Raw genomic sequence first — 11,197 nt, forward strand, 5'->3', positions numbered from 1 at the left:
AGCCGCATTTGGATGGATGACGCATCCACCTCCATCACAGGCATTTGTGCTGCCAATACCTTTCAGCACGCAGTTGCCGTCAATGCTTCCTCCGGTGGCTGGTCACACTCTTGATAGCGGACACCAAGTGCCACATCGACACTCACCTTATGAACATCCCTGGCAAATTGCTTATCCTTACTAGCTACTAGGTGGCGTACCATGCATATACTGTGTTGTTGGGACGTTAACTCTGGTTCAAAGATGGTTTGGAGTTGTGGTGGCATCGAATATATACACCGAGGGGAGGAATGGGGAAGTAGCAGTGGCAGGCGAAATGGATAAATCCAGGGGCATCAACCTGTTACATGTGCTTAAATCGTGGCAAACCATAAAGCAGGGTAGTGTTACTACATTTTTCATATGCAACCACGAGTCTCTTGTGGCTGTCGGAGCAGCTCTTCCCTGTGCCAGACATTGCTCCACCAATGCTGCCAGATCAAGATGATAGATAAACAAACAATCAGTGGTTAGCAGCCAAGGCAAGGAGTAGTGGAGGACCTTCCAGCTGAATCCTGAGAGGAAATACTGACGGTGAATTCGCCGTCAGTATTGCTACACTGATTACAGATCAAGATGATAGATAAACAAACAATCAGTGGTTGGCAGCCAAGGCAAGGAGGAGTGGAGGACCTTCCAACTGAATTCTCAGAAGAAATACTGACGTGAACTCGCATGTCATGGTGCTTTTCTGCTCCTGCGAAGGGTTTGTTCGTATTCGCAGAAGGTACATGATTCAGACCCCCATGTCATGGTTCCGTTCGGTCGACGGTTTGTCTGCAAAGAACAGCACAACCGTTGCTTTCGGTTCGCTGAGTGCTGCTCGAGTGCAAAAGCCTGCAATGCTCCAAACTGAGGACTCCGCCATGCAAAGCTACTTTTGGCGTTGCTTTCACCCTTGGTTTACCCGTGCTTGTCTGATTGCACTACAGTTCTGCATACATCCGATGTTTGTGTAGTCCTTATGTGTCCTTTTTGTATTGTTCGGTAGAACACAACTACGGACTACCAAAGGATCACGAGGGTAACATGTTTTTTTGGTCGATAGAATTGAGTTTGACAAAAAAAACATGGATGTCATATTGGGCCATATTGTGCTGCACATATGAAGATAAACATAAATTTTTCATTTTATTCTAAAAAATGGTTTTTTATTTCAAACTTTTTGTTTACACCTCCGTTATACAATGTTTTTTATTTGTTCTATCTTACGGCGACTCTTCCTGGCTATATTTCATTGAAATTCATACTCACAATAGTAAATAAAACATGTGTATTCTAAGATGTCCCGCTTAACATTTTCAGTACAACATCCAAATAACTGTACAATACACAAAATATATTTTTAAACAACATTCTCAATTTTATTAGATCATTTTTTATAGTAACAAACAGTATTTGTGCTCAACTTACATTAGTTTCATTTTCTGCTTCAATACTTGTGCTCTATTTCTATTTCCCGCCGAAACAAACGAAAAGTTTTTGCTCTTCTTTCACACTTGAGTATGACATTACAAAAATATTTTTTTTAATTATTACTTACCAATTTAATTGTATAGTACAATTTTTTAAAACAATAATAAACACATTTTCCCAAATCATAGTTGTCAAAGTCTGAAAGATAAAAGGTTGGCTACACCAAATCTAGAAGTCCTATTGTTTTTTTTTGGGTGTGGGGGGGGGGGGGGGGCTGATTTTGTCCTACCACCTGATTCGTGGCGTTATACTATGTATTATGCATTTATGCATGTTATTTTACAGAAATTGACATGGCCTATAGATATGTTTTTCTACAGATTTATATATGTTTATTAGTGCAGTTTTTTTTGAGAAATTTAGATATTTTTCTGACAGTACAGATTTAGATATTATGTTCAATCTGTAAAAATATCATCTCAATCCATAAGACACAGGGAAAGAAAGTTGGTTCGAGACAGCAATACCTCGATAGGGGACTCAATCTGAGAAATCGAACGGTGTAGCTGCTGGCGCAAAATTGCAATCCCTTCCCTCCCTTCCTCCCGCTGTAGCCATGCGGCAGCACTACGCGGCGCTCCTCCGCCGCGCCGCCTCGCTGCCGTCCCTCCCGCTCGTGGCCTCCCTCCACGCCGCCGCGCTGCGCCGGGGCGCGGTCCTCGTCCCCTCGCTCATCCACGCATATTCCGCCTGCGGCGACCCAACCTCCGCGCGTAGCGTGTTCGACGGATTGCCCGCGCAGGAGCAGACGCTCTCGGCGCGCACCGCGCTGGCCAGCGCGATGTCGGCGCACGGACGGTGCCAGGATGTACTCGTACTGTTCCAAGGACTGGAGGGGGAGATGGACGATAAAGCGGTGACGGTGGTCCTCGCCGCGTGCGCGAGGGCAGGGATGGTGAGCGATGGACGGCAGGTGTTCGCAAAGGTGAGGAGGCCGGCGCTGCAGCACTACACGTGCATGGTCGAGATGCTGGGACGGGCCGGGGAGGTCGAGGAGGCAGAGGGGCTGGTGGCGAGGATGGATGCGCGCCCTGACAGGGTTATCTTCGCGGTGCTTCTGGCAGCTTGCCGGGTGCACGGTCGCGTCGATGTGGCCGAGAGAGTGGCCAGGTTGATGCACGGGCATGGCATTGCCTGAATGTTTTGCGGGTATGATATTTGACCAACTGACCATTGTGTTTGTCGATGTCCATCTCATCTCCACGACTCCCATCCACTGTCCACACATCGGCTTCTTTGATATGAAGCTGAGAATAAATGGTTGCATTGGTGGTAATGGTGGTTCTTGAAGTTCATCCAGTAATGCAGTAGTATGACACAAGCCCCTGGTTGGTGAATCTGAAATAGAAGTCTGTGCCGGTGATTGTCGTGGGTGGTAAGACAGATATGTAATTTTTTGTAGTGGAACCACATGAGCACCAGAGCACTTCACTGATTGACCTTATGGAAGCACAGTTTGAAGGCATCTACCAGGTTGCTATGAAATGAGTAAGACTACAGTTTGGATCCCATCGTTTTTCTCATTCCTGACTGTGTAAGCTCCTGGATTAACTCGATGATGGGTGTTCATTTCTAGAGTGTGAGTTCTCAGGTTAACTTGATAGAGCCCAGCAGCCGAAATGCAACACAAAGAGAAGTCACTAACTTAATAGAAGAGCTTGTCAAACTTGACTGAATTATGGAGGGGCAGTTTTCAATCAATTTTGTGGCAGAACTGCATGAACTATCAAACTAAGGGAAGCCTATTACTGGGTTTGCATTTTGCAGCACAAAGTCGCAAATCCAGTAACGTATGAAACAGGATTTTGTCTCTTTTATGGTGAATTTAAGTAGTGGAACCATGACTTTCCAAGAAGTTGTTGTGAGGTCTACTAGAATTCAGTTAAAGATACTTGTGCCTGCTGCCATGGAAATTGCCTTGATGCTTGAGTAACTTTGGTCAATTGCCCTTGTGATGCAATCCTCAAGTTCGCGCAACATACTGACAGAACAATTGACAGGAGCTCTTAGATCCTCCAGATAACGTACAAATTGGTGCAAGAGAATGCAGAGTTGGGCTTGGCTGGTAGAAGACAGAACTGCAGCCCGATAGGAAACTAGCTGGAGCAGGGATATATCCAGGGGCATCAGCATTCTGCATGCTTAAATCTTTGTGAACTCCATGAACTGTCAAACTAATGCAAGTGTGCTTACTGAGTTTTGCATCTTGCAGCGCAAAGCCGTGAATCCCAATGACCTATGAAACAAGGTGATATCTCTGCTATGAGTGAATCTAAGAAATGGAGCCTAGAAACTGTGGTGAGGTCTGTTAGGATTCAGTTTAAGATGCCTCAGGAGTGCTGGCGTTCTCTCATGGTGGAAATTGTACTTGCTGCAATGGTTCAATGCACCGAGTATAAGGCAGATGCTCATAATGGTTATTATGCTCACTCTTGTGCCTGCTACCATGGCGATCACCACATCTTATTCTGTACATATGTGCCATGATGCTTGAGTAACTTAATTCTTGTGATGTAATCCTTGAGTTGATGTGAAACATCTGTCTGGCATGTGAGTGAAGCTTTTGAAATCCTCCAGCTGACTTACACATGGGTGCAAGAAAATAGAGAGTTGGGCTTGGCTGGTACAAGGCAGAACAACTGCAGCCTGATGGAAGACTAGAAGGAAAAAGCGATAAATTCAGGATAATCATCTTATCCTCTGCGCTTAAATCTTGGCGGACTCATCAAGCAGGGTAGTGTTACTGCAATTTCATATACAGTGACGAGTATCTTGTGGTTGTGAGAGCAGCTCTTCTCTGTGCCAAACATTGCTTGAACCGATGCTGATAGATCAAGATGATAGATAAACAAACAATCAGTGGTTGGCAGACAAGGCAAGGAGGAGTGGAGGACCTTCCAGCTGAATCCTCGGAGGAAATACTGACGGTGAACTCGCCTGTCATGGCGCTTTCCTGCTCATGCGAAGCGTTTGTTCGTATCCGCAGAAGGTACCGGATTCAGACCCCCGTGGCATGGTTCCGTTTGGTCGACGGTTTGTGAACAGCACAGCTGTTGCTTTCGGTTCGCCGGGTGGTGCTGGAGTGCAAGCCTGCAACGCTCCAAACTGAGGACTCCGCCGTGCGTGCGAAGCTACATTTGGCGTTGCTTTCACCCTTGGTTTACCCGTGCTGGTGTGATTGTACCGCATACAGCCAATGTGTTTTGTACTTCCGTGTCCTTGTTTTGCTGGTGGTAGATGGATAAGTCCTGTATTTTTCCTTTGCAAAATTCGTTCCGTCTCTTATTGTTTTTCACGGTGCAGAAGCATGACTCAAGATCCGGTTGCTGACTTAACTGACCTGTGCAATAGTCTGAATTATCTTCAGTATGTTTCTTACTAGAAGAAAAACTTGGGCCTGATGAACCTGATAATTGCAATCCCTGATTGTTTAGTCTTCACCTAGCCAAGTTTTTTTTTTTTGCTTTCGCCCTTTGACTTAGGGACTTTTTTTTTGTGAATAAGAAACTTCATTAATCAAATGACAGGATTACAATCACTCCGAAGAGTGTTAGAAAGAAAACCTGGGTTATAGTTTAGGTTATAGTTTATCCACAGGCATCTTTTCCTATCCGATCTAGCTTATTTAGCACATAAGTGAGCTGCTTGATTAGCATCCTGGCTAATTAAAGAAATGCTAAAGCTAGAAAAAGCTCTCGTAATCTCCAAGATTTCCTGACAAATAGATTTAAGTTCTGATCTATTCAGGCAATAAGCATTAAGCAATTGTACTACCTCACTGCAGTCGCTTTCAATGATGATCTGCTGATAGCCCATCTCCACAGCTAGTCTAGCTCCGTCTCGGATCGCCATAGCTTCCATCAACGATGCATTAGCCGAGTATTCGTACTAGAGCGTCTGGACTCGAATTAACATTGACTTAGGGACTAACCCGTTGATTTATGTAAGATGTCAATGCTATTCACATGTACTAACAAATAAATTAGTCTTACGGTACTAACAAATAAAAAGCGTAATAATCGAGCAAAAAGTTCAAACGTCCAGCACCATCGATTCCCCTGTCGTCTCAATCGGGGCCGTCCGTTTCCCATCCCACAGATGGCACAAACGTAGCCGCGCAACCTCGCCTTCCCTAGTTCCCTTCCGTTCCCACAACCCCGCAAAGCGTAGACCGGGTCCACGCCGCCGGGCCGGGGCCCCGCGAAATCTCGTCGCTCCTCCTCTCCCTCTCCTTCTCCTTCTCCCCATCCTCACCTCACACGCCCACACCACCACCACCGCCACCGCCTCCTCCTTCCCCGCCCGCCACCACCTCCTCTTTCCCCGCCACCACCACCACCACCAGCACAACCCCAGCCATGGCCGGCTTCGGCGTGGACACGCGCCCGGCGGCGGCGGCGGGGGAGGGCGCGCTGTCCTTCATCTCGCGGAGCCTGCGGGAGGACCTGCGCCTCATCCGCGCGCGGGCGGGGGAGCTCGAGACCTTCCTCACCGCGCCCGTGCCGGAGCCCGACCTCTTCGCGCGCCTCCGCCGGGCCTACACCGCCACCTCCTCCTCCCCCGGCTCCACGCGGCTCGACCTCTCCGCGATTGGGAAGGCGTTCGAGGCCGAGGTCGGGAGGGGGTGGGGCGCCAGGGCCGGCTGGAAGTGGGAGGAGGAGGACGACGCCGGGGTGTGGGACCCCATACGGGCCGTCAAGGCGCGCCTCAGGGACCTCGACCGGAAACGCCAGGACCAGGCCTCCGACGTGCTACACAAGGTCAAGCTCAGCTTGGTATGCCTACTTACACGCTCCCGCTAAACCTTGGCGTTTGAGTTGCGTCAACAAACACCGCTCACCAATTTATTCAACACGGCTAGCTATGTTAGATAGTACTTCGGCGTTTCCATTCTGAAACATTATTATCATCGAGCCAATCGGTGTTCTGAAATTTTAGCTTCATGTGAACGGAATCGACCCAATTTTATTGCTCGCTCGGGTCCAACATCGAGTTTTGCCCTGATGTTGGGGGAAACATTAGGTGCTGTGATCCAACAAGTTTGGGCTGGGTTGTCCACAGACAGTTCGTCCTCAGTAGTACCTTATCTGAAGTTAGTTGTTATGGTTCATACTTGTACTTTGTATGTTTGAAAAGTGAGGTGTACAAAATTACATGATGTTTGATCCTAAGAACTATACTGTATAGCAACGTGGGTGAATTTTATGTAGTTCCATGCCTTGTCTGTTCTTAGTTAATCTGAACACAGTGAAGTCAAATACCATCGACCTTTTTTAGAAATACCATCGACTTTTACTAGTCTAAATAATCTAATGCTAGCGTTGTACGAAACCTGCATGCCTGAAGTAAATGAAGATGCTCTCTAGTGGTGCCTTGAGCCGACCCAGCTTTTGGGGTTTCATATTAGATTATGCGTTAATAATGAACATTATTCTGAATGATAATCTGGAACCAAATTGGAAGTCCAGGACACCAGAATAATCACCGCAGGATACTCATATGTTGTGTGCGGCATGAATAATGCCTTAAAAAGTTTCTAAAAAATCTGCAGTTGAAATTGTACATTTATCGTTTGCAAAGTCATATGATTCGAGTTTGCGTTGCACTGCATTTACCTTAATTAAGCTTGTTCTGGGATTTGCTTATTGCAGCCTGCTCTAGCAACTATATTCTACTGATTGTCATTGAGTACTTATTTATGAGACTATGAGAACACTAAAATGATGTACCATTGCGATTCCTGTTGCAGAAATCGATGAGCTTTGCACCTGAAGCATCTGAGGTTAGTCATCTGATTTCCTGCTATGTTGCTTTCTGCATTCGAGCATCACCTTTTTGCGCATATGCTAGTGTCTTTTTATCAGGGTCAATGAATACACTTTTCTGTATGAATACCGTGCAATACCTTCAACTGCAAGAGATGTTTTCTGAAGAACAAAATTGGTTCTGACAATACCTACAACTGCAATACTAAATATTGGAAGTGGCACAAATTTTCTTGTTTTCAGAATTAAGGTCAAATACGGCTGTACGATCTAGGAAGAAAATAATCCTGTATGCCCTTACAAAATATTGTAAACCCTTACATACCCCTAGACTAGACCCACTTGTTAGAGACAGAGGGTGGCTACATGTCATTGATGTAGAATTTTTTTCATCTTTGCAGGGGTATATAGGGATTTTAGCCTTCAATCTATTAAGTTTCAGCTTTTCTTCGAGAAATGCAAAGGACCTTTGCGTTTCATTTCTTTGAATAGATAGACTTCGTTACAATCCTCCTAGGAGGCATGGGTTACAAGTGAAGATGATTAATGAACATCCCATGTCGTCGGTAGGATCACCCTGAGCCCTTTGGGCCTGCTCTGGCCCACAACCTGGCCTCCTCTTTGATGTGTGTGTCCAAGGTGTTGCCAGAAAGCATGACGATAAACCGATTTAACCTTTTGAAGAAGGGAGCATAATCTAGTCTGTATGTATGCAATGTTCATGATATGAAACATTGTGGAGTATAGGTGTGTTGCGTTGTTCGCCATGCCACACGAAATCGAAACAGTAATAAAACGGAGAATTAAAAAAATACAAGAAACCTATTATCCATAGCAGTACTCAGTTGTCTTCCTACTAGATAAAATTGATAATAAAAGTGCTCTCTTCCATTCTCCCAAGTCAGAAAAGAGACTGTTAAATGTGGACGTGTGCCTGCAGCCACCAAAGCCATAGAATGTATGCCCTCTTGAGTCTTTGTCCTACCAGACACACTATAGTGGCTTGAGCATTTGTCTCATGAGATGCGGTTTTTCTTCTAATTGCGTCATCTACTTATTCTAATAGAGGTTTACTTCGATAGTTGTAGTCATGCAGGGGGGGGGGGGTAATACATGAATACATGCTGGAACAGTTTAGTTTCATCGGCCTTGGTTGGTTGCATTCATGCCTATCTTGGTATGAGCCATCTGTTTCTGCTTTATACGTTTCCTAATCAGTATTGATTTAATGCAGGAAGTTCCACCACTGGATTTAAATGAACTCCTTGCGTATTTTCTAAAGCAATCTGGACCATTGTTTGACCAACTTGGTATAAAAAGAGGTACAGGGCATGATTATAGTTAGATGATCTCATGTCTGCAAAATTTTGGAATAGATGTGTTTGAGCTTCTGGTGTACTAATTATTCTTTGTTGTGTCGAATAGATGTGTGTGACAAGTTGGTGGAGTCTCTGTGCAGCAAGCGCAAGGACCACTCTGCATATGATCTGCTGTCAACTAGTGAACACTCTTCATTCAGAAATGATAATGTTTGTGATGATCTTGATCTAAGGATAGCTAGCGTCCTACAAAGTACAGGACATAATTATGAAGGTGGATTTTGGGATGATGGGCAAAAGTATGATGTAGCTGACAAGAGGCATGTCGCCATAGTCACTACAGCCAGTCTTCCCTGGATGACGGGAACTGCTGTAAACCCTTTGTTTCGAGCTGCGTACTTGGCTAAATCTTCCAAGCAATATGTAACCCTAATGGTTCCCTGGCTTTGCAAGTCAGATCAAGAGCTCGTCTATCCCAATAACATGACTTTTAGTTCCCCAGAAGACCAAGAAACATACATAAGGGATTGGCTGGAAGAAAGGGTTGGATTTAAAACGAACTTCAAAATATCATTCTACCCTGGAAAGGTAGAGGGTTCTTTTCTCGACGTATGTCAAACGCTATGTGTATTAATTGTCTAATCATTATTTTTCCCAACTACAGTTTCAGAAAGAAAGGAGAAGTATAATTCCTGCTGGGGACACTTCACAATTTATACCATCAAAGGAAGCCGACATAGCAATTCTGGAAGAGCCTGAGCATCTGAACTGGTACCACCATGGGAAGCGCTGGACCGATAAATTTAATCATGTTGTTGGTGTTGTGCATACAAATTACTTGGAGTATATCAAGAGAGAGAAGAATGGTGCCGTTCAAGCTTTTTTGTCAAGCACATTAATAATCTTGTTGCCAGAGCTTATTGTCATAAGGTAATTATAAGTGTGGTTATATGACTACTGCGTTCATTGTGATGCTGATTGCGCACAGTGTGAACACTTCTTCGTATACATATATTCAATAACTCTGATAGGTTATTTTTCCTTTCTGTGCTGATGGTATCAATATGATGTAGATTTTGCGACTATCAGGAGCTACTCAAGATCTAGCGAGGTCCATGATCTGCAACGTACATGGTGTTAATCCCAAATTTCTGGAGGTAGGGGAGAGAATAGCAGCAGAGAGGAGTCTGGCCAGCAGTCCATGTCCAAAGGAGCTTATTTTCTGGGGAAGATGGTCTGGGCCAAAGGCTACAGAGAACTGATAGATTTGCTTGCGAAGCACAAGACCGATTTGGATGGCTTCAAACTGGATGTCTATGGAAACGGTGAAGATTCAGTTGAGGTGCAATCAGCTGCCAAGAAGTTGGATTTAAATCTTAATTTCCATAAAGGACGGGATCATGCAGATGATTCTCTTCATGGGTAAGGACCAGAACCATCCTGCTTGGAATGCATATGCATTCTACGTATATCTTTGATGTCATTGATCTGAATGCTTGTCCTGTTCGTCCTTTCTCCAGGTACAAAGTTTTTGTAAACCCAAGCATAAGTGATGTCCTCTGCACAGCAACTGCTGAGGCGCTGGCCATGGGTAAGTTTGTGGTGTGTGCAGATCACCCGTCCAACGATTTCTTCAGGTCGTTCCCGAACTGCCTGACATACACGACATCAGAGGATTTTGTCGCCAAAGTGAAGGAAGCAATGACCCGTGATCCCCAGCCCCTCACCGCCGAGCAACGGTACAACCTCTCGTGGGAGGCTGCGACGCAGAGGTTTATGGAGCACTCCGAGCTGGACAAGGTCCTGAACAACAGTACTGATTCTGCCAGCACCTCCGGACGCGCTAACAGTGTCGACGGGAAGATGAGGAAATCAGCCTCGTTGCCAAACATGTCGGACATCGTAGATGGCGGGCTCGCTTTCGCCCACTACTGCTTCACGGGCAACGAGCTCCTCAGGCTGTCGACCGGGGCGATACCTGGGACCCTGAATTACAACAAGCAACATAGCTCGGACCTGCACCTGCTGCCTCCTCAGGTACAGAATCCTGTATATGGCTGGTAAGAGACACAACCACTAGTGTTAGTAGGAGTACATAGATAGGTCTGTAATCTGTGACACTAGTTATTCTTTTTTTCTTCCTCTCCTTGATGCCAAAGGCAAGCCCTGTTCATTATTACGTATCATTATTACAAAACTACAAACCACTTGTAGCATTAGAGATGGTAAAGAGTTTTGAGTTCTGATGTCTTGAGTTTTGATACCCTTTTCATTTCACTGGCTCGCTCATAGTATCTCTGTCTGGGTGGTACAGTAGCAATGAGAATCCTATGCCCATGTCCCTGTGTCTGCACCAAAACTAGCCTGCCTTGCCCCTCGTCCCCGCATGCGTGTACCGCACTGGTTGCACTGTTGCGCTCACTCGCTGCTCCACTGTTGCTATCTATCCATCTACTCCGATGTGGTGGTACGCAGTACTAGTACAATGATTTCGTGACAGGTAGAGCTTGGAATGTCTGCCTGGTACTAGTACAATGCAAGGCCTACCATTGCTGTGTAGATGCACTGTGATGACTGAGATACGGGCCTCTGGTAAAT

General features: G+C 45.5%; 2 protein-coding genes across 2 annotated transcripts; both read left to right on the plus strand.

The window, feature by feature from the left end:
• The first annotated feature begins 2,071 nt into the window (after positions 1-2,071).
• On the plus strand, positions 2,072-2,731 carry LOC124701072 (pentatricopeptide repeat-containing protein At2g03380, mitochondrial-like). Its single transcript, XM_047233122.1, has one exon. The coding sequence runs from the start codon at positions 2,072-2,074 to the stop codon at positions 2,651-2,653; it is 582 nt and encodes a 193-aa protein (XP_047089078.1). The 3' UTR covers positions 2,654-2,731.
• Positions 2,732-6,182: 3,451 nt separating this feature from the next.
• Positions 6,183-10,845, plus strand: LOC124703335 (digalactosyldiacylglycerol synthase 1, chloroplastic-like). Its single transcript, XM_047235550.1, is given in 9 exon segments — positions 6,183-6,290; positions 7,265-7,297; positions 8,515-8,602; positions 8,706-9,187; positions 9,264-9,477; positions 9,480-9,529; positions 9,673-9,763; positions 9,766-10,021; positions 10,120-10,845. Coding segments are annotated over 8 exon segments (1,752 nt in total). The 5' UTR covers positions 6,183-6,290; positions 7,265-7,270; the 3' UTR covers positions 10,664-10,845.
• Positions 10,846-11,197: the final 352 nt, after the last annotated feature.

The sequence above is a fragment of the Lolium rigidum genome, chromosome 3, assembly GCF_022539505.1.
Source record: "Lolium rigidum isolate FL_2022 chromosome 3, APGP_CSIRO_Lrig_0.1, whole genome shotgun sequence".
NCBI lineage: Eukaryota > Viridiplantae > Streptophyta > Magnoliopsida > Poales > Poaceae > Lolium > Lolium rigidum.

What these genes read in the sequence shown, in the direction of transcription:
- LOC124701072 (XM_047233122.1), top strand. Translation starts at nt 2,072, where the DNA reads ATGCGGCAGCACTACGCGGCGCTCCTCCGCCGCGCCGCCTCGCTGCCG.